Genomic DNA, 27,732 nt, shown 5'->3' with positions numbered 1-27,732 from the left:
AGGAAAGTAACTCAAGTGAAGAAACTTTAAAAATAACACACACACACAAATATATATGAGACGACAACTTCTAGATAAACTCTACTAAAAATAATTAAATTTTAGAAATGTCTATCTAAAATAATCTCTGAGGACTGGGGTAACTTAAATTTCTAGGGTTGTGCTAACTAAATGATAAAAGTTTATTAAGTAGCTAGGTCATTGTAAATAAATTAAGATTTTTGAAACATTAATTACTGAACACTAACAGAGAAACTAAAAAGATTTTGGATTATTAATAAATATGTTTAGTGCATCCTGAGATGTTCTCTATTAAAAAAATTAAAACTCATATTTATGTTCACCAATCTACAAAATGCTAATATAAAAGACAGTTCATGGGTTTCTTAAGGAAAATGAGATTTATGTTTTTAATAAAAAAGGTATGAAAAATAAAATTACAGCCTATTAAAAAAAAGTGAGACTAAACTTACAGCTGGTTATTTGTGAAATAGATAAATAAAGTGATGAAAACAAAAAGTGTAAAAAAGGTTTGTGGCAAGTGAAAGAGTTTTGTGCATGGTACATTTTCTCAAGACATAAACTGCCTTTGAAGTCTTATTGTTACTTTGACTAAGTAAAAACTATTATTTCACAGTGAATACAAGCTGGTAGCAATCTGGAATTTGGTTTTCTCTTCCTGTTAAAAGAACAAAGTTTTCTTGGAATATGGCTTTTGATAGCAGTATGTAAATTTCTTTGCCTTTAAGTGATTCATACTTGCTTATAAAATCTTTTGTTACTTTGATAAAATGAATGAGCATTATTTCACAATGATCTATGGAGACTATGGCAAACATGGACAAAGATCATTCTGCTTCTACAAAATTAATCCCTCACCAGGAAATTTAAAAAGGATATACAATGGTTATAAACCAAACAGGCAGGACTATGGGAAGTCCAAGATGGCCACCTGGCTTTTCCTGGGTTCCTGACAAACCTCACTTTTATTTCATAAGCTAAAGCCTTTCCTGGCTTCAGGGTTGATATCTCACAATAGGAAAAAAAATGGTTAAAATGTGTTTTCTACAATCTCCAGTGATTGGGGCATCCACTTTGCTGGACAGGTCATACAGACATTGGCAAAAAACTTCACAAACTTCTTGCGGACTATTGTTTTTACTGATGTCCTTGGTCATCAGGCAAGGACCACAGAACAAAGGGATCGGTTACATGAGATTGAACAGACCGCTAAATGTGACTGCAATTTTCATGACTTTTTGTCTGACATATTACTGGCTTCTAATTTTTGTTTTCAGATATAAAAAAGCTCTTCTCCTCAAGTCACTAATGGTTTAAAACAATTTAGTGATTTACACCTGTGGGTAAAATTAAAACATTTCTGTTTTCTCTTTGCCTCGTCCCTCAAGAAATTGAGACATTTGGATTGTGAACAGTCTCATCAAGGTAAAAAGGACTGTCTCCAGACATTTACAAAAATCTCAGAGTATACTGAGGATCTCTAAAAGAAATATCCCCCCCACTGATGTCAGCCCAATGGCATCTAATACGTTTCACTGAATCTTCAGTTCTAGTTTTGTTAATTAAGATCTGTATTTACTAAGGGGGCTTCCCTGGTGGCTCAGATGGTAGAGGTCTACCTGCAATGTGGGAGACCTGGGTTCAATCCCTGGGTCGGGCAGATCCACTGGAGAAGGAAATGGCAACCCACTCTAGTACTCTTGCCTGGAGAATTCATGGACAGATGAGCCTGGTAGGCTAGTTCCTTGTGGTTATGTTACACTGCTAAGAGGTTTAATTAAGTTATTAAAAAAGACACTCTAAGTTTGTTTCTAAAGATTATCTCATTAACCAGTCTTTGAATGAAGAACATATGCTCCAGGATCTATAACCAGCAAATTAACAACAGGCCATAGTCATTTAACAAACTAAGTAAGATGACCTGGAGATGTTACTGAGCTATACCTAATGAAAGTTCTTGACTTAAGTTCTTACTTATGATTTTACTATTATTGCTAACTATATTGTTTCCTATATTGGCTGTTTCAAAAAGTGCTGTCCCTTACATTATCAAATGTGTGACTGATATAATGATGGTATACAGTTCCATATGAAACCCATAGTTATAATGGATGTAACTCATATATCTTTCTTTGCTAAGCTCTCTTATGTACATGTGACTACTGATATATTCTCTCAATTTATATGGGTCACTGCTCACTCCAGTGAGACTACAAAACATGTACAAAGGCATTTATATGCTTGTTTTGCTATTATAAAACTACCAAAAACTATAAAAACTGATAACGGCCCTGCTTATACCAGTAGAGCATTCCAACAATTTCCTAATATTTGGTCTATAAAATATTCTACTGGCATTCCCTATAATCCACAAGGACAAGCCACATTGGAGAGGGCTAATCAATCACTTAAACATACGATACAAAGACAAAAAGGGGGAGATGCCATAGGACAATAAACAATATTGAATAAAGCTTTATTTACTCCCAATTTTTTAATATTTCAGCACAAACTATGGAAACTGCAGCTGAGTGACATTTTCAGGCTACATCCACAAATACAACTAAGCCTATGATTTGGTGGAAGATCCACTAATAAATGCTTGGTCACCGGAGAAGTTAATTACATGGGAAGAGGATTTGCTTGTATCTCCCCAGGAGAAGGTCTAGAACCTGTGTGGATTCCAGCTCTTAGAGTAAAACTGAGCAGAAACAACCAGTGACTCCAGGCAACCTGATCATGGCTATGTTTGCGCTGATAACCATTGCAGTAAGTATTACCCCTGACTTTGGCAGAAGCAAAGAATTATACCTCTGAGCCTATGCGCCTAATTCCCTCATTGCTAAGGACTGTTAATTGGGGTGAAGGATCTATCCCTGTTTATGTTAATGAATCCTCCTGGATACTTGGTCCAGAAGACAAGTGTTTGCTCATTCATAAAAAGAAAAAGGGGACCCCCCCTTCAATAGTACTTTGGGTTTTGACACTTGGCCCGTTTGCCTGAGTGCTGACCAGGGCTGTCTTAATCTGTCAGTGCAGGCGTGGCTTTCTTTAAATTCTTTGAAGAGAAATCACTAAGGCTCAACTGCATTTACTTTCTGGATTGAGCTTTGGATATCGAGAAACTAATCAAAATAATCTACCAAATCAGATAGAGCCCTGTGTGAGAACAGACGCATATAGGCCAACCGACAAGAATAAATACACTGGGATAACTGTCGCAGGACTGAGGGGGTGATCTTACTTAATGGTTCTGATGGAATTGTCTGGGACTGGTCCCCTAAGGGATATACAGTCTCTAATTGCTCACACCATAACTCATCCTGCAATCCTTATAAGAAGTTGCATGGCATGTGTGTGAGTACAATCACACTACTATTACTACACACTAAGAATATCCCATTATCTGGCATGGCAGTGGCATGACTTTGCCATAGCCACAGCTCAAATCAGGTAGGGCTCAATCAAAAATATGGAAGTTGGCCATAAGCCTGAAGAAATATCTAATTTGGGATGGAAATTATTCTAATTCCACAATTTATACTCTGTCATTCAATACATCAACAAACTGGACGTTTTATACTCAAACTTGTGTTTAGAATCCATATGTGATTATGATTGGCACTATAACTATTAACAAGACAGAAAGGAACCTGATTTGCCAGGATTGCAAACTATATACTTGCTTGATTCAATCATTCCTCTGTGATGTTGCACAGATGTTTAGGAGTCTGGCTGCCTTGGGAACTCTCCCCTGACATGCATACTTTGCTCACAGTACTAAATACCATTCTGAAAAGATCCAAGTGTTTCATTGGGCTGCTTATTGCCGCCATAATGGGCATTATTGCCATCACCACCACAGCGGCAGTGGCGGGAGTAGCTCTCCATCAGACAGTACAAACCACCACCTTTGTGCAGAAGTGGCATAAAAATGCAAGGTCTGCTTGGGGAGCCCCAACTCACATAGATGAGGAGATTAACAGCGGGTTGGTGGATGTAGAAAGGAACCTACATCCTGCAGTGCCACTCTTAGGGGAAGAAGTGCAAAATCTTAAATTGCAAATGCATTTAAAGTGTGACTGGAACATTACTACTTTCTGTGTGACCCCCCAGGAATATGACCAATCTGAACACACCTGGGAAAACATTAGACGACACTTGCAGGGCTATATGGCTGACAACCTTACTCTAGATATTAAACAAACAAAAATCATTGGCATGCAGCATGCTTCTCTTAGACTGCTACCAGGAACAGATACACTTCAAGGAATAGCAGAGGACCTTAAATCATTGAGTCCTCTTGAGTGGATCAAAGGTATCAGAGGTGGTCTCATTAAAACACTACACATGCTTTGTTGTCTCACAATAATCCTCTGTTTAGTCTTCAGAGGCACATGAAAAGTCCTCCGAGAACTAATGAAGAAAGAAGACATGAGATTGGCATATCTTCTGCAACAAAAACAAAAAGGGAGAAATGCAGGGGTTAAAAGTCAGCCACCTGTCACTCTGGCTAAGTCATGAGAAGAACACCATGGGAAAAGAATAAAAGTGAGATATAGCAACTAAGTATAATCTAAAGAAAAAGTACATCGGGCTGATTAGTTGGGGTTGTCATGCTTTGCCAAGCTAAAGAGGAACATGGTGTGGACATTGGAACTCTGGGTCAGCGCAATTTCAGAACGCTGCTTGCGGAAACACTGATGGTTCTTCCGATGTTTCTGCGAAGATTGCTGCCCCTGGCTGTGTGATGCCCTTGGTACTAGGAGATAACATAAAAGTACAGAAAAGAACATTAACTCTGGGACGTGACTGGGGGCATGGGAACCTTATGGCATCTAAAAACCAGATACTTCTGCATACTAAGAGCTCAATAAAAGGGATGTGGAATCGGTCAGCAGGGCCCTTGATCCTAGATGTCATGAGTCCCCTGGTCCCATCTTTAAAACTTTAATTCTGTCTCTAGTTTCCTTTTTCCAAACTGTATGTTGACCACTTTCGATCCCTACCTGCTGCGCTGACTGCAGCAGTGGGAGGCAGGGAGGCCAGAGGATGAAGACCTGCTATCCAGACAGATTCCAACCACTGCCGAGGTTCCTGAGCAGGAGGAGACTGGCTCTAGAATATGAGCCGAGTCAGCGGGACTTGCCCATGCATGCAAAATCACATGGAAATGGTGGGGAGGCTACACCCAATCTACTGACAGATGGTGTGAACCCAGGGAGAGCTGGATTTACAAAGGGAAGTGTCAACTTCGTGGAATTCCAAAGCCATGATCAAGGGCTTCCGCAGCTATGTCAAGAAATGGGCCATTTTAAGAGAATAGGTAATGAAGTGGGAAAAGCCAAGCCAGGGTGAAGGGGTGGCAGCCCATGGTGACAAATGCAGATGGGTCTCACTCCGGGGCCTTGGGAATAGGGTTTCAGTGCTCAGAGCCCCAGTTTCCAAGGTTCATTTGGCTCAGTGCCCAACATTGACCTCGCACCTCAACGTGATCTTCCTTTGCTGCTGATTCTGAGCGAATGTGTCACTCACGGTGGCCCGTAGCCTCAGGGACTGAGGAATGTAGGCCAAACTCTGTGCGGAGCCCAAAGTAACAGAGGATTCCAGGGCCCTGAGGCCTGCAGGAGTTGTGCTCTGTCCTTGAACCTTGTCCTGAGGCCAGGAAAGCATCCTCTACCCACCTGCCTGCCAGGCACAGAGGGGCTCTGAAGGTGGTACCTGGACAGGGGCACCTGTCCCTGGGGAGCGTCCATTCCCCCAGCCACACTGTGGACAACAGCACAGACTAAGGGTGACCTCAAAGCCAGCCTGACCCCATGGATGACGCTGTACCCCCTTAATCTTTTATCCATGTAAGAAATGGAATATTTCGTGCCATATCAGTAAACAAGGATGTCACAGTCATCAGCGATTGCAGCCCTCCTACAGGAGCCAGTGAGCCCTGAGGGAACTCAGGAAGGAAAGAACACCTGCCATTGAGCAGCTGTCAGACTGCAGCCACTTACTATGGTGAGCTCTGAGGAACTCAGGACAGAAAACAGGATACTGGCCCCAGAGAGCTGAGATGCATACGAAAGGAATGATTTCAGTGCACCTAGACTCCTGCCTCTTCCCATACATAGAAAAGTGCTAAATTCCTTAACTTGGAATATCTGGTTCTCTTTAATTAATGGTCATCTTTTGATGTTTGCCTTTTGTTGCAAAACTTCTATATAACCCAACTCCTCCCCTTGCCTCCTCAGAGTTTCTCTCTCAGAGCTACTTGAGATGCTGTCTCCCGGACCTGAAGTCCTAAAATTTCCCACCGAATAAAACATAACTCTCAACTTTTAGGTTGTGAATATTTAAGTGTATTTAAGTCAACACATGTGAGCATTAAACTATGAATCACAAGACACAACCTCCACACTCTGGGTCCACCAGACTCCTGAGCAGTCATGAGTTCCCCCAGAGCTGAGGCTCCAAGCCAGTAGGATCCAGGACACAGCTGCTGGCTTTCAGCACCACCTTTGGTTCCCAATAACTCGACATGCTTCGTCACGAGGGAGGGTGACAGGGCCTCCCCGCTCCCCTGGTGGGAATCAGAAACCACATGAATGAGCCCGTATAAAAAGATCAGGTCAGAGGCAGCTCCTGGAGGCAACCCCTCACCCAGAGCAGACTTCCCACTTTGTGTAAAATTGGATAAAATGAGAAAGTCAGCCCTTTGAGAGCAGATCCAGTCCCTGAACACACAGGGTCTCCCTCAGGGTACTGGCCTCATCCATAATCCACATGCGATAAAATCCATCTGATTACAAGCAAATTCACTGTGAAAAATCCTACTTAAAATAAAAACACTTCAATCATAGTCAATATCTAAAAAGTTATTTTCTTTTTTTTTCTGGCCACAAAAGGTAATCAAGTTTGTAAAGGAATGGTTTTTTACAACATTTTAAAATCATTACCTGGCTCTTTATACATGTGAAAATTAATTTTGTATCATTTATTTCTGTTAAAAATATATCAGCTACCTATTTACAATGAGATTGTGGGAAAAGGTACAGATGATGACTTCAGGGTCCCACACATTTTCCAATGTTATTTTTAGTGGATATTTTGTAATTTCATGTCATCCCCAATTCCAGTGTGAATTTTTAATGCATCCCGCCTATAAAGCTTGTTTTCCTAACATCATGGCTTGCTTGGGGCCTCATGGGGTGTGAGCAGGGCAGTGGAGTGGGAACTATGGGAGAAGATTCTTCCTCCTCCTCCTCCTCTTTCTCATCAACATGAATGGCAGTAGAGACCACAGCTCAGCCTCACTGCTGCAGCAGGGCTGCCAGTCCTTGCCTTGACCCCACCGTGGTACCCACCTTTGAGGATGGGCCTCTTGCCAATGCTCTGGAAGCTGTAGACGGTGCTGGACAGGTGCACGTCTGGGATGAGCTCTGCCAGCAGGTACCCGGAGTACCAGGCGCACAGGGAGGCGAAGATGAAGAACACTGCCTTCAGGGTGCCTGTGGGCAGACAGACGACAAGATGCACGTGGGTGCTCCCACCTGCTCTCCTGACCCCATCCAGGCCTTCCTGATGGCACCCCTGAGTCTTAGCAGAATGCCCCATGGGAAATTCCTCAGGGCGGTGGGCTGGCGAGGGCCTGGGGCCACTTAGTGGAGCCCATCGGCTTCTGAGCACAGCTGCTGAGGGGAACAGGATCGGGTGATGTGAGCCGGTGACAGGAGTGGGATGTGAAGGCGGTCGGGCTGAGGGTCCCCTCTGCTGCTGTGCTGGGTCTCAGAGCTTCCTCACGGGCTCACATCAAGGGCTCGTCAGGCGGCCATGACACCTAGCCTAAGGACAGAAGAGGCCCTTCCCTGCAGAGCCCATGGGACTTAGGAAGCTCCTGGAAGCAGACAGAAACCCAGAGGATGGCAGAGGCGCCCTGGTTTGTTTACTGTGTCACCAATGCTGAGGGTGGTACCTGGTACCCGTGAGCATGCAGTCACCCCGTGACACTTGGGAATGGTCCCCAGACTGTCATTGTCCCCAGACAAGGCTGGAGGGACACCCACAGTTCCTGGCGAAGGATGTTGTTGAGTTCTGCTGCAGGCCACAGGTGCGAGGCTTTGCACAGATCACACAGAAGTGTAAGCAGAACCCAGAATCAAGGTCACCTCTGAACCTGACTGAGCCCCTTTGTAACCATTGCCAAAAGCCCCCTGATCATTACTAACCAGCTTCCTGACTCCCAGTTAGACAAAATCCCCACTCCAGTAAACACACTGTGCTGTGCTTAGTTGCTCAGTCATATCTGACTCTTTTCGACCCCACTGACTGTAGCCTGCCAGGCTCCTCTGTCCATGGGGATTCTCCAGGCAAGAATACTGGAGTGGGTTGCCATGCCCTCCTACAGGGGATCTTCCCAACCCAGGGATGGAACTCAGGTCTCTGGCATTGCAGGCAGATTCTTAACCATCTGAGACACCAGGGAAGCCCAAGAGTACTGGAGTGGGTAGCCTATCCCTTCTCCAGGAGGATCTTTCCAATCCAGGAATCGAACTGGGGTCTCCTGTGTTACAGGTGGATTCTTTACCAGCTGAACTACCAGGGAAGCCCAAATACCCTATAGTACCCCAACCAATCACCTAATGCTAACCTTCCAGCAGTAATTTTGTCTTGAGGCTATAAAAATTGGCTATTGACCCATGAAAACTGTTGACTCTCCCTGGTCTTTCAGGAGTTGTTGGCCCACTGAGCTCCCAACACCCACATTATCTCTGCTCTTTGCTCTTAATAAATTAACTCCCTTCTGAAATGCTCTGAGTCTGGAAATTCTTTTCCAAACCGCACTCGGACTGCTCCACAGATGTCCCTGGAGAGAATCTGTCTGGTCGACAGACTCCAGGATCCTCCTCTGAACTCTTGGGGACAAGGCACTGACCCACTCTTAGGTTCCCAGAGGCCTCCCTCCACAGACAATTTTTTTAGATTTTACTCTGTAAAGAGTCCACAGATCAGGACTGTGCAGCATTCCCCACACTGCCAAGATGCAGGGATGGCCCAAGAGCCTGAACAAGGAGACTCAGGGATGTCCCCCATTAAGTGTTTAGGTTCAGTCCTGAGAAATGACAAGAGGACGAACGGATGGATGGATGGAAGGAATGAAGGAAGGGAGAGGGAGGAAAGAGAGGGAGAAAGAAATGGAGGAAGAGGGTAAAGCAAGAGGAGGGGCGGGGAGGGCAGGGGAAGAGCCCACCCAGCGGACCCCGCACCTCCTCACTGCCTGTTTCTCTTCCCTCTCAGGCAAAGCATCCGGAAATAACTGTACCCTGGAGTGGCCTCCAGGCCTCACCATCTTCCTGTGGCTCCAGGCAGCTGTGCTGGTCGAGGCCTCCAGAGACTCTAGGCTGCCAGCCCCAGGCCCCTTGGACGGCCCTGCCCCGTCCACACCCTCCCTGGACAGCGTACACCCTCCTGGAGGTGGGAGGTTCCCCCGTCCTGGGCAGACCCAGCCTCCTCTGCTGGCTTTCCCCCTCTGTGTCCCTCCGCAGGATCTCAGATGACCTCACCCAGATCGTCCTCTGAGCTCTGGATAAGGCTGCCCCCTTGCTGACCTGTCAGCACCCAGGATGCCTCACAGAGCCTCGCAGGTCCCAGACGAAACCCTTGATCCTCCCCAGCTCCCCAGTGTGCTCCTGCCCCACATCTTGCCCAGGACAGGCTCCGACGTCTGGGCCTCTTCCCAATTCCACACGTCCCCTGCCAGGCCTTGGTGGGATCCACTGGCCAGGCCTTGGGGGCCCCGCCACAGACCTCGCTTCATCTCTATGGCCTCTGCCTTCCCAGGTCCCCCATCCTGGCTCTTCTCTCTCCCTGGTAGTGAACCTAGGTGCTCCCCATGGTGGGGGCTGACTTATCACTGGAGTGTGATAAAGAATGGACTTCCCAGGTGGTGCTAGTGGTAAAGAATCCACCTGCCAATGCAGGAGATATAAGACACATGGGTTCGATCCCTGGGTTGGGAAGATCCCCTGGAGGAGGAAATGGCAGCCCACTCCAGTATTCTTGTCTGGAGAATCCAATGGACAGAGGAGCCCGGTGGGACACAGTTCATAGGGTCGCCAAGAGTCGGACACAACTGAAGTGATTTAGCCTGCACCCATGCACATAATAAAGGATACATCTCATCTTTATCCCAGTTCCTGGCACAGAATTCCTCAAACCCTGATAACTTCCTGATTGGAGTGTCTGCTGTGGTTCATATGGGGCCCCTTTCATCCACACCAGAATTTATGCTAACGAGATGGGTCCTGGGATAGTTTCCAGGGAGGGTGGCTGGCCATGCCAGAAAGACACAGTCCATACCTCAGACCCACTCCCAACCCCCAGGAAAGGGGAGAGAAAGGAGGCCAGCTCAGTCATGTACCAATGATGTAATAAGGTCCCAGTGAAACTTGGAACTCAGAAACTTGGGGAGTTTCCGGGTGGGGAACACACAGATGTGCCAGGAGGGGACGTTCCCAATTCCCAGGGGTGTGGGCACAGGACTCTCTCTCTGGGCCCTCCAGGTCTTTGCTGGTGGCCATGCCTGCTGGTCAGTTGTGTCCCACTCTCTGTGACCCCAAGGGCTGTAACCCACCAGACTCTTCTGTCCATGGGATTCTCCAGGCACGAATACCGGAGTGGGTTGCCACTTCCTCCTCCAGGGGATCTTCCTGACCCAGGGATCAAACCTGTGTCTCCTGCATTGACAGGCAGATTCTTTACTACTGCACTACCTGGGAAGCGCTGCATTTGGCTGGCCCTCCTGATTTGTATCCTAAAGGATAAAACTATAATCACAAATATAGTAGTGCTTGCAGTGTTTCTGTGAGTCATTCCAGCAAATTACAGAATTGCCCCCCCCCAGGAGTTGTGGGAACCCTCAGTTTTGTAGCCGGCTGCTCAGAAGTGAGGGTGACCCTGAAGCCTGTGGCTGGCATCTGAAGACAGGGCAGCTGGCAGAGGGCACTGCCCTTAACCCCTGGGCTCTGGCGCCTCCCGTGGGTGGTGGGTGTCAGAGGTGAACTGAATGCCTGGACACCTAGTCCGCGTCAGAGGGCTGGTGTCTCCCCACCCAGAGCCCTGAGCAGAGACCAGTGGGTATTCCCCAGCCCCCTTTCCAACTCTCCAGAACCAAGCCATGGGTATCCTCTTTCTCTGGCCATGATGAAATGCAAACCTCTGCCAGTCCAGCCGTGTAAAGCCCTGGATCTCAGCTCCCTCTTCATTCCTAGTACCTAGAGATCCCCTTTTCTGCCCCCTTCCCCACCGACCTGTACTAACATGGGGTAGGTTATATCCGTCAGTGTTGCAGGTGCTTGCGGGGGGGTGGGTGGTGTCTGGTTAGCTTAGGTGGTCACCTGGCGAAACAGGACACCTCTGCCTCGCCTGGATCATTTAGTCTTTTTTCAAGTGCATATTTCAACATCAATTCCCTCTTTTTTCCACCCATGCAGTTTCTGAGAAGGTTAGAACGTAATGAAGAGAAGGCTGTCTGCTGGGAAATGACTGAGACAGTGTGGTCACTGCAGTCCCGAGCAAAGAGACATCTCCAAGCTGGAAAAACCAGCCACAGAAGGCACAGTGAGAGCCCAGGGGAAGCCGGCATGTTGTCCCGGAAGCCCCTTTGTCTATCTGAGCTCCAGCCGCACTGACCCACTGCTGTGCTGGCCTCTCCATCTGCACCCTGGGGATGAGTCTGTCCCTCTGCCCCCACGGCGCCCACTGCCAGACCCCTGGCCATCTGTTCCTTCAACGGCCCCCGCGCGGACCTGTGGCCTCCTGGGTGTGGCCTGCGCAGGCACCCTCAGGAAAGCCCGTCGGCGCTGCCCACCACGTCTCCCCGCCAGGTCTGTGCCGCACACTTGGGATGGTGCGAGGGTCACAGGGTGTCCCAAACAGGCTGCTGGATGCACCCTGAGCAAACCATGCGATGCGACTGCTGAAAACATGGATTCGGCAGCAACAGAGTCTCAGGTTCAAAAACAATAGTTCACTGTGTCCCATGTGTCAGTTCACAAACAAGCATTGTATTTGAAGAAAACTGGCAATAAGTGGAGCTTATTCAGATCTTCTCAATGTCACGCGTGAGGTCTTTGAGCAAAGAGTTGCTGTTTGGCTTGGAGGAGACTGAAAGGGAGTGGGATGCCACCTCTCTGATGCTTCTTGCTTGGAAGGGAGGCATGGGTTTGTCCCCAGGAGAACAAGAACAAACTGGTGGCAGTGACAGGCAGACAATGAAGAGAGAATAAAAGTCCAGACATCCTCACGTGGAGAATCAGGAACTTGGAACTTGAACGTTTTCCAGGGGCTCCTAGAAAGGCTATAAAGAGTCTGTGCTCTGGGGGAGGGGTGCAGCTGCTGACCCCCAGGCCAGGTTTCCCACAGTGGCTGGGACGAGCCATGATCTGCAGCCAGAACCCTCCTGGGGAGGGAGGGCAGACCCAGCAGCACGCACTGGGACCAGTTTACGGTAAGATGAGGCAGGTGGTGGAGCCAGCACCTGGGGCCGCGGTGGGGGGCATGGCTGAGGACTCATCTTGGGAAAGGTGGGGGCTCAAGGACTTGGCTGAGACCAGCCCCGGTGTGGGGGGCGGAGGGGGGAAGGTCTACCCCAGCAGGAGAGGTCCAGCACCTTCAGACATGGAGGAGGAGGCAGAGGAAGAACACGGAGCCCAGGAAGTTCTGTGATTCTGTGACCAGGATCTGGCCTTTCCTCATAAGGCAATAAAGTTGTCATCAGCCCACAGACGTGTCCTGAGCACTTCCACCCAGCAGTCACCCGTGAGCATTAGAGCAAAGGCCATCCTGGGCACAGGTAGGAAGTTGGAACTTCCTCCTCAGAGACCCTCTGTTAGGGCACACGTGTGTATGCCCTACCCTTGCCTCCCCCACCCCCCGATTCTCGGGGGTTTCAGGCTGGCACTGAACACTTAGGCTGGAGGACAAAGCCAGTGCACACAAGGCAGGATACTAGTGAGGAGGGTCTCAGGCTCCCCCCGCCCATACAATCCTGAACCCACAAAAGCACACTCAAAGGGGATTCCTTCCACATCAAGTGGACGAGGATGCTGTTTGTCACTGGCAGCCTCCCTACAGGGACCCACATCCCCTGGAACCCCCGCAGTAGCCACACCTGCACTTCTTGTCCTTGAGAGGCTGGGGGCGCTGAGGGGCAGGTGAACCAGACTTGGGTTTCAGCGGCTTGGAGGCTCCAGGCCCTGCTGGCCCCAGTGGCCACAACTGTCAGTCCTGTCGATGCGGCTTTTGGCAGTAGGGCTGGGAAGTCTCACACCTGAGCATCTCCGCAGGTTTGCGAGGTACCCCACCTTTCAAAGTTCACATGCCAGCGCCCTTCTAAGGAATTAGGATGACTGCTCCAGGTAGCTGCCCTTCTCCTTCAGTCTGAGTGTCCTTCCTAGAGCCATGTGTCCTTCCTAGATCCTTCCGAGAGCCCTACCCGGGGCAGACCTGGGGCTTGACTGAAGTGTCTAGGGAAATGCTACTTCCACGCATTGCCAGATCCTTAGCTCACAAAATCAAAAGTGGCAGAGCCCTGACCTTTTGGGAGTATTCTCTCTGGCAGCCACACCCATATAAATGCAAACTCAGTGTGACCTCAAAGCTTGACGTGAAAGGACCACATAGCTCACAAATGAATCACAAGGACTGCGTGTGAAAAAGTAGTAGGTGGGGGGAAAGCAATCTAATGATATTCAATTATTTTCCACCAAGTCAGCAGCAAAATCATACGATAAGTATATACTAAATAATACGTTGTGCTCAGATGCTCAGTCGTGTCCCACTTTTTGTGACCCCATGGACTGTAGCCCACTAGGCTCCTCTGTCCATGGGATTCTTCTGGCAAGAATGCTAGAGTAGGGTGCCATTTCCTCCTCCCGGGGATATTCCTGACCTAGGGATTGTACCCATGCCTCTTTTGTCTCTGGCATTGACAGGCAGATTCTTTACCACTAGCGCCACCTGGGAAGCCCAAGTATATGATGTAGAAATAACGAAAAAAATTCTTCCAAAATGGCTGTAGTAAAAGTCAGTGCCCCAAGAGATATATTTCCCCCCAAGCAAAGAGGTGCATCTCCTCACATTTATCCTACAAGCCATTCAAGTTACCCAAAGCAGTACTGTTCATAGAAAAATGGTTTTGTAGAAAGCATGGATATTTCACACAAATACAACAAAAGTCTTAAAACTGGGCTTTCTGACATGTTGGGCATGGAGCAGAGAGGCAGTGAGTGGGACTTTCTGCAGTGTGGTCACACAATCATAAGCCTCTCACGGAGGAGGGAGATGGCCTGCCACCCAGGGATGGAGGGCTGACCCCTAGAAAGGCCAGGAGAACTCTCCAGTTTTGACCTTTTCATTTCTTCCCACTATGCTGCCGCACTCTGGGAGGAATCCAGATTCCGCAGATAACGGAGGAAACAGCAAAATCGATTAACAGGGACAAGAGGTTCGCATGGACCCCAGAGTGCCTGAATTCACAGGCAGGCGGGAGGGCGAGGCACACAGAGCCCCTGTTGGGAAAACAAGTGCTAGGAGATGAAATAGTGTCTTTCCTACTTTTTTCCCCCAAACCTTCGGCAGGCTCAAGTAGTTTTGTACTCTTCATAATTCCCTGGGTTCGTCGGGTGGACCTGTGGCTCAGGATCCCTGGCTTCAGTCCGAGGGACGCCAAGTGCAGTTCACAAGGGCCTCTGACCGGCTCGGGCAGCCCCCTCCCGGCCCAGGAGCGCGGCGGCACTTGAGCACCTCCCGCCTAAGGGCTCACTGGGTTCCGTTCTGGCTGCGCTCAGCCGCCGCCTGCTTTGCAGGCAAAGCGTTACGGTCACTGGTTCCCCCTTTCCTCCTCTCTGCACTTCGCCAGGGCGGTGGGGACAGGCGGGAGGGCGGACGAAACCCCAGCCCACTCGCCCCGCGGCTAGATTCGCTTCGCGCACCCCTGATCCCCGAAGAGAAGACCCTCACCGTGCCGCCCCCACCTCTGGCTCCGCGTGGCGGGCCCCAGGAAGGGCGAGGGGGCGACTCTCCCGTGCCGGGCACCCCTCCCCGCCTCCCTCGGGTGGGGGATTGCACTCACCGGCAGCCACGGGGCGCATCTTCCAGGTGCGGCTCGGGCCCTCCTGACCCTTGGCCGCAGCTCAGGGCGACAGAGGGAGCCTCTCGAGGGCTGGACTGCTCACTGGGCAACACGCCCTGGGGGGCAGGCCGGCGGCGAGGAGGGCGGGCAGATGCGTGTGCCGGTGTGCTAGGCGGGTGCGGGCGGGGCAGGGGAGCGCGGCAGGTGCGCTGGCGGCGCCCGGGAGCTCTGGGTCGGCAGCCCAGGCTGACTAGGCGATCAGAGAGAACCAGAGGGTTTTGCTCTGAAGGGAGAACGCCCTCCTCTTATGGTTGGCGGCTCCAGACCCCAATTAATGTTTCTCAAGGTCAAGAGACTGCCAAGATAGCCATATTCTGAGTCTTTAAGGCGTTCCACCAGAATCCAGGTTCTAAGTCCAGGTCACCGTGGCCACTGTTCTAAGGCTTTTCGCTTCCTCCAGAAGTTTCTGCCCACTGCTGTTTGCACAGTCCAGCCTCCTGCCTCTTGCTTCCTCCTTGACTCCGGGAGTTGATCGTGGAAAACAGAACAATGTCCCAGGCCCCGTGGTCAGTGTGGCAGGGCTGCAGATCCTTGAGTTTCCAGGAGGGTACGTATGCTCCAGTGGGAGGCCAGCAGAAGTTGGAAGTGAACTTCCCAGAAGACGCACCACCTCCAAAGAGAAGGAGCTGCTTCTCCCTCACAGATGGCTTGCACTCCGGATATCCATCAGGTTTAGGGGCTTTTGAGTCATGGTGGACTCAGACTCCCGAGGGCAAGTTAAAGCTCCAAGGGTAGTTGGTCACTTTTGCAGAAAAAAGAGTTCCCGAGAGGCAGGGAGCGCCACCCTCTGGATCTATTGGCTCCTGAAGTTCTGCTCCCTTAAGAAAGCCCAGAAGATTCCAAAGTACCCTGGGTGGTGTAGGGGCCAAGGAAGCTTGGCTGTGACCCGCCCAGAAGACAGGGGTCTCTATTACAATTCCTTCTCCGGGACTCCGGCTTCCCTGGTAGTTCAGCTGGAAAAGAATCCACATGCAATGCTGGAGACCCCAGATCAATTCCTGGGTCTGGAAGAGCCACTGGAGAAGGAATAGGCTACCCACTCCAGTATTCTGGCCTGGAGAAGTCCATGGACAGAGGAGCCTGGTGGGCTACAGAGGCAAACAGTCCAATGCGACTGAGCGACTTTCACTCACTTCACTCCAGGACTCCAGAAGGGTAACTGGCTTGAGCATGGCACATTTCAGTCTGGATGCTTTTCTGACCTGCTCTATAGTGCTACTCAGAAGTCATTACTATTCCTAACAATTACACTAAACACTGTGAATCAGCTCATTAAAGGGAGTGTGGGTTTCATCTCATCTTTGTTTTGAGCTCACCTCATTTCAGAGATGAAGCTTTTATCTGAGTTTGCTTTCATTTAAAAAAATGTGGTAAAAAGTGCTCTTAACATAAAATTTATCACTTTTTACCAAATTTTTAAAAATGTATACTTTTAAGTGTACAGTTCAGTGATGTTAAGACTACTCACGTTTTTGCACAACAGAACTCAAGAACGTTTTTATCTCACAAAACTACAACTTTGTTCCTATTAATCAACTTCCCATCCCCTCCCCACTAGCACCTGGTAACCACCATTCTATTTTCTGTTTTCAGACTTTGAGTACTTCAGATATCTCAGATAATTGGAATCATACAGTGTTTGTCTTTTTATGACCAGCTTATTTCCCTTAGTATAATGAACCTGAGGTTTATCTGTGTTGTAGTATGAGACAGGATTTCAGTCCTTTTTAAGACCAAATACTATTATCACAGCCATGAAATTAAAAGACGCTTGCTCCTTGGAAGGAAAGTTATGACCAACCTTGATAGTATATTAAAAAGCAGAGACATTACTTTGCCAACCAAGGTCCGTCTAGTCAAGGCAATGGTTTTTCCCGTGGTCATGTATGGATGTGAGAGTTGGACTGTGAAGAAGGCTGACCACCGAAGAATCGATGCTTTTGAACTGTGGTGTTGGAGAAGACTCTTGAGAGTCCCTTATACTGCAAGGAGATCCAACCAGTCCATTCTAGAGGAGATCAATCCTGGATGTTCATTGGAGGGACTGATGCTAAAGCTGAAACTGCAATACTTTGGCCACCTCATGCGACGAGTTGACTCACTGGAAAAGACTCTGATGCTGGGAAAGGTTGGGGGCGGGAGGAGAAGGGGACGACGGAGAATGAGATGGCTGGATGGCATCACCGACTCTGTGGACATGAGTTTGAGTGAACTCCCGGAGTTGGTTATGGACAGGGAGGCCTGGCGTGCTGTGGTTCATGGGGTCGCGGAGAGTCGGACACGACTGAGCGACTGAACTGAACTGAACTGAACTATTATCACATGTGAAACAGATCGCCAGTCCGGGTTCAATGCATGAGACAGGGTGCTCAGGGCTGGTGCACTGGGATGACCCAGAGGGATGGGGTGGGGAGGGAGGTGGGAGGGGGGTTCAGGATGGGGAACACATGTACACCCATAGCTGATTCATGTCAGTGTATAGCAAAACCACTACAATATTGTAATTAGTCTCCAATTAAATAAATTTTTAAAAGACCAAATACCAAATACTATTCCATTATATGTATAGGCCACATTGTATTTATCAATTCATTTCTTGATGAACACTTGGGTTGTTTCCACCCCTAGGCTAGTGTGAATAATGCTGCTATGAACACAGGTGTGCAAATATCTTTTCAATTATCTTGGATATTTACCAGAAGTGGGATTGCTGGATCATATGGTAATTCTATTTTAATTCTTTTGAGGAACTACCATACTGTTTTCCACAGTGGCTGCACCATTTTACATGCCTAATAACTCCATTTGGCAAGTGTTCCAATTTCTCTGCATGCTCACCAACATATTATTTTTATTTTATAGTAGTCATCCTGAAGGATGTGAGGTGATAGCCCATCGTAGTTGGATTTCCATTTCTCTAATATATCAGTATTGTTGATCATCTTTTCATATGCTTGTTCGTTATCTGCATATGATTTCTGGAGAAATGTCTATTCAGGTCATTTGCCTATTAATAAATCTGGTTGGTTTTCTTGTTGAGTTGTTGGAGTTCTTTAAATATTCTGGACATTAACTCATGATCAGATATATGGTTGACAAATATTTCCCCCGGTCCATAGTTTAAACTGTGAGGATTGTGCCCTTTAATGTGCAGAAGTCTTGTTTGATGTAGTTTTTATTTGGCTCATCTGCTTGTCCTTTTGTTGCCTGTGTTTTGGGTGTCATACCCAATATATTATTATCAAATCCAGTATCAGGAAACTTTCCTCCTATGTTTTCTTCTAAGAGTTTTACAGCTTTAGGTCTTGAATCCACTTCAAGTTAATTTTCTTGTACATGGTTTTAGGTAAGGGTCTGATTTAATTTTTTGCATGTGGATATTCCGTTTTTCCCAACTCTGTTTGTTGAAAAGACTTCCTAGTCTGTATTTATGTCAGTACCACACTTTTTGGATGATTGTTGTTTTATAATAAGTTTGGAAATCAGGAAGTGTGAGCCCTCCAACTTTGTTCTTCTTTTTCAAGGTTATTTTAGTTGTTCAGAATCCCCTCAAATTCCATATGATCTCAAGAATGGATTTTTCTATTTCTGCAAAGAGCAGAAATATTTTGATAGGAATTGCACTGAATCTGTAGATTGCTTTTGGTAGTATAGGTAACGTGTGTGTGTGTGTTAATTGCTAAGTTGTGTCTGACTCTTTGAGACCCTATGGACTGTAGCCCACCAGACTCGCCTGTCCGTGGAATTCTTCAGGCAAGAGTTCTGGAGTGGGTTGCCATTTCCTTCTTCAAGGGATCTTCCCAACTCAGGGATCAAACCTGGGTCTCCTCAATTGCAGGAAGATTCTTTACTGTCTGAGCCATCAGGGAAGCCCATGGGTAGCTTAACAATATTAAATTTTCAGATCTATGGCCACTGGATGAGCCATCCTTGTGTCTTCTATAATTTCTTTCAGTAGTTTTGTACTTTTCAGTGTACTGTTAGGTTAGGGTCTGCTTTCAGTTTGCCGTAATCACTGTACATCCAGACCCCACTCCTGATTCGCACATTGTCTACGAGAAACTTCCTCAAGTTCTCCTTAGCAACTTCCCTGGATAAACACAACATAGGTTCCATGTCTGGGGAGCTGTACTAAGGAATTCTCTTTAAAGAAGAAATTCTGTGTACACACAACACTGAAAAAGGTAATGAAATCTATGGGAGTGACAAATGATGGAGTGATTATTCAAATAAATCACTGTGTCACCGCTTGTAACTCTATGAAGGAATTTAAAATGATTGGTGTCAGGAGCATTCATTACTTGTAATACACATGAAACATGTACATGAAATACATGCTAAGTGGCAAAGCAGGAACAAACAGTGGACACTGGTACATACAGAAAGACTGGAAACACATCAGAGTGAAAAAACTCTTTCATTTCCTGGAGCAGACTGAAGTGGGTAGCCATTCCCTTCTCCAGGGGATCTTCCCGACCCAGTGATGGAACCCAGGTCTCCTACATTGTAAGAAGATTCTTTACTGTCTGAGCCACCTGGGAAGTTGGTATAAAGCCACATTACTTTTAAAATTTTGAAAATAAATGTGCACTGAAAACTCCTATAACCTCTGCTTCATCTCTTTTCCATACCTCATGCTTCCCTGGGCCACAAGCTCATTCTCAAAACTCTCCACTTACAGCCCCTCCCCACCCAGCAAGTCTGTTTCACAGGTGTCCCCTCTGCACAGGTACTTCCCTGCCAAGTCCAGAGTTCCCTTCTCAGAGACCACCACTGTTCCAAGCATTTCCTGTAGCCTTCAGAGCTATCTCACCCAAGCCCACATATGATTCCCTCATCCTTTTTATACACAAGGTAGAATTTTGTACATGGTATTTCCTGACTTACCTTTTATGTTATAATATCTCAGGGAGCATCATATACACAAGCGCACACAGACTTGGCCTGTTATGGTGGATTCCTGTACTCTCTTCTACCGCTGGATTCTTTTACTGTTTTATTTTTTTTCTATTCTTTTTATTGTTTGATGAACCATCTTTTATTGTTGGATTGTAGATCTTTTAACCATATTTTTTTATTGTTGAGTGATCCTTTTAAAAAAAAATTTTTTTTTGACTGCCCAGATCTCCATTGCTTAGCTTGGGCTTTCTCTAGTTGTAGAGATCAGGGGCTACTCTTCGCTGTGAGGCATGGGCTTCTCATTGCAATGGCTTCTCTTGTTGCGGAGCCCTGGCTCGAAGTGCACAGGCTTCAGTAGTTGTGGCTCCTGGGCCCTAAACTCAGCAGTTTGGCGCATGGGCTTAGTTGCTTCATGGTGTGCGGGATCATCCAGGAGGAGAGATTGAACCTGTGTCCCCTCCATTGGCAGGCGGATTCTTATCCACTGTACTACCAAGGAAGTCCTCTATTCTTTAAATAGGCTACAGAAGGGCATTTTGGTTTCTTCCCCAGGTTTTTCTACTATGAACAATGCTGCAGGAAACACCTTTGTGCATCCATCTTGGCATACATATAGGGGTGGATTTAAAGTAAATTCTTAGAAGTGAATTACAGAATCAAAGAGTATGTGAATTCTGAATTTTACCAGATACTTCCCACACCTCAACAGAGAAGTTCCACCTATTTACAGGCCAGCTAGCAGTGTGTGAGAATCCCACTTTTTCATATCCTTCCTGACACATTATATTATCCAACGTTTTGATCTACACAGCCTATTGTTGAAAAAACTTAGTATTGTTCTAATTGATTCTCATTAAAGTGATGGCCTTGGCATACTTGCATAGGTTGAAAAGCCATTTGTGATTGGTATCTAGTCATATGCATTGCACACTTTTCTATTAAGTTAACTTTTTCTTTTTTTATTAAGTTAGGAGCTCTGAGAAGTAATTTGTGGACTAGGTAATACATGTATATAGTTCAATTTTATTTTTAAAAAATTAAATTGTATCTATTGTTTTTGGCTGTGCTGGGTTTTCATTACTGCATATAGGCTTGCCTCTAGTTGTGGTGAGCGGGTGCTACTTTCTAGCTGCAGTGTGCAGGCTTCTCGTTGCAGTGGCTGCTCGTTGCAGAACACGGGCTTGGGCATACAGATTTCAGTAGTTGCAGCGCTGAGGCTTAGTAGTTGCGGCTCGTAGCCTCTAGAGCTCAAGTTCAGCAGTCTTGCCACAAAGGCTAAGCTGTCCCTCAGCATGTGTGATCTTAGTTCCCGGACTAGGGGTCAAACCTGTGTCCCCTGTATTGGCAGGTGGATTCTCAACCACTGGACAACCAGGGAAGTTCCCATGGTTCAATTTTTTAAAGCATATTAAAAGGTTGATAGTAATAAATTGCCCCCTTTCTCTTGCATCTTCTCTACCCAATAGAAAACCAATAGGTTTTTAATAGGTTATTAATTTCTTGGGAGTCCTTCCAGAATTTCTTTATACACATTCAACTAAATAAGAATATCCCTCCCCACCGACACTTAAACTAACATACTCTCATTCTGACCCTCCTCTTGCCTCTCAAGATATCTTGGAGAGCCTGCTGCTTGGGCACACAGAGCTCTTCTTCGTCCTTCCAGAGCATCCTACAGCAAGGATGGACCACAGTTTACCAGCTCCCTAACACAGCTGTTTCTTTTCCACCTTCTTTTAGTACTAATACTCTGGAATGAAAACCTCTCACATAGAACAAGTTTGAAACAACTTATTTCAAACAAGTGAAGAAAAGTAAATAAATTCCTAGAAGAACTGCTGAGCTTGTCTATATCAGTAATACTGAGCTTCTGCCAGAACAGACCGGACTGGATCCTGTGTTCACGGACATGTTCCCCTCTCCCCGCCCCCTAGCAGTGTTCGTGCATGTCTCCCTTTAAGGGCTTTTCAAGGAAAATTTTTACTGCTCGATTGTCACCTTCACTTGCTTACTTCGAGAAAGCACGGCTGTTTAAGAAGGGACTTCCCTTAAAACACACTCTGATGTGAAGCAACCAAAACAGCAAGGCGGGGGAACACCTTCGTTTATATATAGTGCAAAGCGCCCCCCCCTCCTACACAAAGGGACATCTACTGTATACATGGATATAGAATTATAAAGTGTGTATTATAGCTTTTACAATTTTATATTTATTAGTTCCTTATTGCAGGTAATAAAAAATTTTGTTCCCTGTTTGTTTTTACTTTGGATATCAAATTTTTCCCTGTAAGAAGCTAAAAAACATATGATTTTTCTTTTCATAGTTTTGTTTAGCTTAGAAAGACCTTTTTCTCCCTCCCTTTCCCCTATATTTTCTTATTTTTAAATCAAAATATTTGATTCCTTTATGCTAAGTTTCAATGGAAATTCAAACTTCAGCTGCCCAGCTAGTTGTTCACTCTTTGTTGAATGGTAACCTTCCTTCTTCGATTTGAAATGTCTCTTCCTCATATTAAGTGCCATGTGTTTGTTCTGTTCTTTCTTCCTTATTTCCTTCCGCTTAGGTATTTTCTAGTGATTTGTGCATGTTTACTTTCCACGTGAACTTAAAAAATTTGTTTTTAATTTATTTTATATCGGAGTATAGTTGATTAACAATGAATGTTGTATTAATTTCTGCTGTACAGCGAAGTGATTCAGTTTTACATATGTATCTCATCTTTTTCAAATTCTTTTCCCATGTAGAGTATTGAGTATTGCAGAGTATTGCAGAGTATTGAGCAGAGTTCCCTGTGCTATATCGTAGATCCTTGTTGGTTATCTATTTTATAAACATCAATGTGTACATGTCAACCCCAAAGTCTCAATCTATCCGCATCCCCCTCTCTGTCCCTGGTAACTATAAGTTCGTTCTCTAAGTCTGTGAGCTTTTTCTGTTTTGCATTAATAAATAAGGTCATGTTTACTTTCCCCATGAACTTTGGGTTCAGCTGACGGTTAGAGAACTGTTACTACCCTCCAACCACAAAGCTTGTACTCTGTTTTGGACGTTATCCTGAGAAATCTTTTTCAAACAGCACAATAGCCTGAAGGGGAGATATTGGAACCATTTTACTGATGGTGAAGTGAAACATCAAATGTCACGAAGCTCATCAGTTAGTGACATAAGTTTCTCCAGGACTGCAAGTGGCTCCACACATCTCCCCTCTGTAAGTTCATCTGCTTAGTTAGCACATCAATTAAGACAACTCCAGGGCCTCCTAATAATTCTATTTTAATAACAATGATCCCTAAGTTCCATCTACCTGTATCCATGAACATCCTTGCTTCCGAAGTTTGATTCTCCATCTCAAAAATTCGTAGTACTTCAAATGCTAAGACTTCAAAAAATTCTTCTACATAATTACATATAACTTCTTTACAACTAATCAATTCTGTTTTTTTCTCATTTATTGTACAGCTGGATGTATTGAAATGCCCCGAAACTTCTGAAAACTAACTTCCCTTCTTCTGCAGCTGTGAGATCATTGGGTCTCCCCAAAACTGTTCACCCTTTCTCTATTTGCACTCTGTAGCTTTTTCTGACTTTCCCTCCAGTTCACTAATTATATGTTCAGCTCTATCGAACCTGCTCTTAAACCTATTTGTTGTCTGCTGTTGCGGTTCTGTGTGTGTGTGCGTGTGTGTGTGTGTATTATTTCCAGAAATTCTAAAGGGTTCTTTTTCAAAGCAGTCCTCCCTAGGACTCTTCTTCACTCTTCTATACCTGTTCAAATTCTCTTCTTTGTTTGGGAGGGCTATTTACTGTTTGTCTCCAGCAGGATATAAGCTCCACCAGGGCAGGACCTCCTCGTAAGCATCTGTGGGACACTAGGACCTGGGACAGAGCCTGACCTGAAGGGGTTTCTCCACAAATCTCTGGTGAACACCTGAGTACGTGGATAAGGTATGAACCAGTGATCCCAAGGGGAAGAGACGGCAAGTCAGGAGCAGGTGGCACCCTGCTACGGGAGCTGGGTTATGAGGCTGACCTGAGGGAGGGGCAAGAGGCTGGCTCAAGGGGCAGAACCCAGGAAACAAAAGGATCCACAGGATCGTGGGAGGGAATGATCAGAGACAGAAGGAATCATCCAATCAAAGGTAATAAAGACCAGCATCACCAGCCTGTTTCCTTCTGACCACACAGATTACAAATGAAGGACGTTTGGAGCAGAGGATGTTTGCAACCACATCTTCATATCCTGGGACCAAAACATCCTAGATGTCTGTTTTTTTAATTTTTTCAATCAACACAAAAATTTTAGAGCACTTTTAGGTTCACAGCACAATTGAGAAGACAATACAGAAATTGACACTGTCGCCCACTCAGGGATAGCCTGACCTGTTATCAATGTCCCCCCTCAGAGTGTATATTTGTTAGAACTGACGAACCAACACTTCATTACAATGAACTGTCACATCAAAGACACCGAAAGCCCACCGTTTACATTGGGCCTTTTTCTCAGTTGTGCAGGCACTGAGGGTTTGCACAAATGGACAATGGCATCTGTTCATCTTTATGGCCTCATACACAGTAATTTCACTGCCTTAAACCCCTCTGCCCTGCCTGGCCATCCTGCCACCCCACCCCAACCACTGATTTTTTATTGTCTCTGCAGTTTTGCCTTTTCCAGAATGTTATGTAGTAGGAACCATACAGTGTATAGTCTTCTCAGATTGGCTTTTTTTTAAACTTAGTAATAGACATTTAAGGTTTCTCCATATCTTTTTATGACTTAATAGCTTCACTTTAAGCACTTCCCTTAAGCACTGAAATGTTCTATTATCTAAATGTACGAGTTCCTTTATCCATTCACGTACTATAGGACATCTATTACTTCCAAGTTTGGGCAATTATTAATAAAGCTGCTGCAAGCAAAGAGGAAGTAAAGAACCTCTTGATAAGGGTGAAAAAGCTGGCTTAAAAACTCAGCATTCAAAAAACTAAGATCATGGCATCCAGTCCCATCACTTCATGGCAAATAAAAGGGAAAAGTGGAAATAGTGACAGATTTTATTTTCTTGGGCTCCAAAATCATTCCAGATGGTGACTGCAGCCATGAAATTAAAAGACGCTTGCTCCTTGAAAGGAGAGCTATGACCAATCTAGACAGCATATTAAAAAAACAGAGACATCACTTTGCTGACAAAGGTCTGTATGGTCAAAGCTATGGTTTTTCCAGTAGTCATGTATGGATGTGAGAGTTGGACCATGCAGTGTTGAAGATTTTGGTTATTCTAATAGGTATGTTTTGGTATGTCATTTTTGCTTTTATTTGCATTTCCCTGACGACCTATGATATGAAGCAGCTTTTCTTATGTGTATTTGCCATCTGTATGTCTTCTTTGGTGAGGTGTCAAGGTATTTAATCTTTTTTAACAGGTTGTTTTCTTGTTAAGTTTTTGAATTTTTATTTATTTAGTTTTATTTCTTTTTGGCTGTCCTGGATCTTCACTGCTGCTCACGGCTTTCTCTAGTTGTGGTGAGCAGAGGCTACTACTCGTTTCTATGCACAAATTTATCCTTGTGGTGACTTCTCTTGTCGTGGTCCGAGGGCTTAGTTGCTCCATGGCAAGTGGAATCCTCCCAGACAAGGGAGGAGACCGATGTCCTCTGCATTGGCAGGCAAATTCCTTCCCATTGTACCACCAGGGAAGTCCTTGTTTTTAAGTTTTCAGATGTGGCTTATCATAATTTCCTAGACATTGTCTTTTGCAGGTAGAGTATTTAATTTTAATGAAGTTTAGGTCATCAATGATTTCTTTCATGGAAGGTGCCTTGGCATTGCTTCAAAAAAGGCATCACTATACCCACGGCCATATAGGTTTCCTGCTATGCTATCTTCTATGAGTTTTATAATTTTGAATTAATTTTTATGAAGCATGTAAGGTCTGTTTTAATGTGAATGTCCAGTTGTTCCAGCACCATTTATTGAACAGAACATCTTTATCCCATTGTATTACCTTTGCTCCTTTGTCAAAGATCAGCTTCTGATAGGTAGGTCTCTTTCTGAGCTCTGTATTCTGTTCCATTGATGTATTTGCTTTTTCTTTCACCAATACCACACTGCTGTGGTTACTGTAGCTTTACAGTAAGCATTGAGGTTGGTAGTGACAGTCTTCTGAATTTGTTCTTCTCCTTCAAAACTGAGTTGACTATCCTAGGTCTTTTGCCTCTATGAATAAACTTTAGAATCAGTTTCCCAAAGTCCATAACATAAGAATTTTGACTGAGATGGCATCGAATCTACAGATCAAGTTGGGAAGAACTGACATCTTGACAATACTGAGCCTGTATATAAGCATAGAATATCTCTCCATTTATTTCATTTTTCTTTGATTTTATTCATCAAAGTTCTGTAGTTTTCCTCATAAAGATTTTGCAGGCATTTTGTTAGATATTATGTAAGTATTTAATTTTGGGGGTGCTAATTAAATGGTTGGGCTTCCCTGGTGGCTCAGAGGTTAAAGCGTCTGCCTCCAATGCGGGAGACCCGGGTTCGATCCCTGGGTCGAGAAGATCCCCTGGAGAAGGAAACGGTAACCCACTCCAGTATTCTTGCCTGGAGAATCCCATGGACGGAGAAGCCTGGTAGGCTACAGTCCACAGGGTCGCATAGAGTTGGACACGACTGAGCGACGGAACGGAACGGAATTAAATGGTATTGTGTTCTTAATTTCAAATTCCACTTGTTCGTTGCTGGTGTATAAAAAGGTGATGGACTTTAATGTCAAGTTAATAAACTTTGTATCCTGCAACCTTGCTCTAATCACTTAGTTCCAGGAGTTTTTTGTTGATTGTTTAGATTTTCCTGTAGAGATGATCATGTTGTCTGTGAACAAAGACAGTTTTATTTCTTCCTCCCCAATCTGTATACCTGTTATTTCTTTTTCTTATTAGTCTTATTGAATAGAATGTTCAGTACCAGAGTAATGAGAGAGGACATCTGTGATTGTACCTGACATCAGTGGGAAAGCCCTGAGATTCTCACCACTAAGTATGATGCTAACTGTCGGTTTTTGGTAGACATTCTTTATCAGGTTGAGGCAGTTCCTCTCTATTTCTAGTTTCCTAAGAGTTTTAACCAAGAACTCTGTGCTGTGAGCATGTTGGGATTTTGTCAAATGGATCTATTAATATGATCATGTGATTTGTTTTTTTTAGCCTGTTCATGTGATGGATTGCATTAATTGATTTTTTAATATTGATTCAGTCCTGCATAGCTAAGATAAAGCCTGCTTGTTTGTGGTGTGTCATTCATTTTATATGTTGTTGGATTTGATTTGCCAATAGTTTGTTGAAAAATTTTACATGTATATGAGAAGTATTGGTCTACAGTTTTCTTGTAATGTCCCTGTCTGGTTTTGGTAACAGGGTAATAACAGCCTCCCAGAATGAGTTAGGAAGTGTTGTTTCTACCTTCTGAAAGAGATTACAGAGAATTGTTACAATTTCTTCCTTAAATGTCTGTCAGAATTTCACCTGGTATATTGACTGGTAAATTCAGGCCTGGTGCTTTCTGTTTTAGAAGGTTATTAATTATCAACTCAATTTCTTTAATTAATGTTCAGTTCAGTTCAGTTCAGTT

The 27,732-nt window shown here is 45.4% G+C and overlaps 1 protein-coding gene across 2 annotated transcripts in view; it reads right to left on the bottom strand.

The window, feature by feature from the left end:
- FAM3B (FAM3 metabolism regulating signaling molecule B) overlaps positions 1–27,732 on the bottom strand; it is a 93,813-nt gene that overhangs the window by 52,871 nt on the left and 13,210 nt on the right. Inside the window, exons 1-2 of one of the 2 annotated variants that reach the window (XM_055414323.2) lie at positions 15,146–15,344; positions 7,380–7,523 (exon numbers count right to left, since the gene is read on the bottom strand). In XM_055414323.2, coding sequence (XP_055270298.2) covers positions 7,380–7,523; positions 15,146–15,164 — 163 coding nt within the window. In that variant the 5' untranslated portion in view covers positions 15,165–15,344. Of the gene's footprint in view, positions 1–7,379; positions 7,524–15,145; positions 15,345–27,732 lie in introns of those variants that run through there. The other variant, XM_088840809.1, reaches the window with a different exon arrangement.

Source organism: Moschus berezovskii, chromosome 1, assembly GCF_049115385.1.
Source record: "Moschus berezovskii isolate FMDL1 chromosome 1, NW_MosBer_1.0, whole genome shotgun sequence".
Lineage (NCBI taxonomy): Eukaryota > Metazoa > Chordata > Mammalia > Artiodactyla > Moschidae > Moschus > Moschus berezovskii.
The sequence above is the reverse complement of the archived record's forward strand: the minus strand, read 5'-3'. Positions and strand labels throughout refer to the sequence as shown.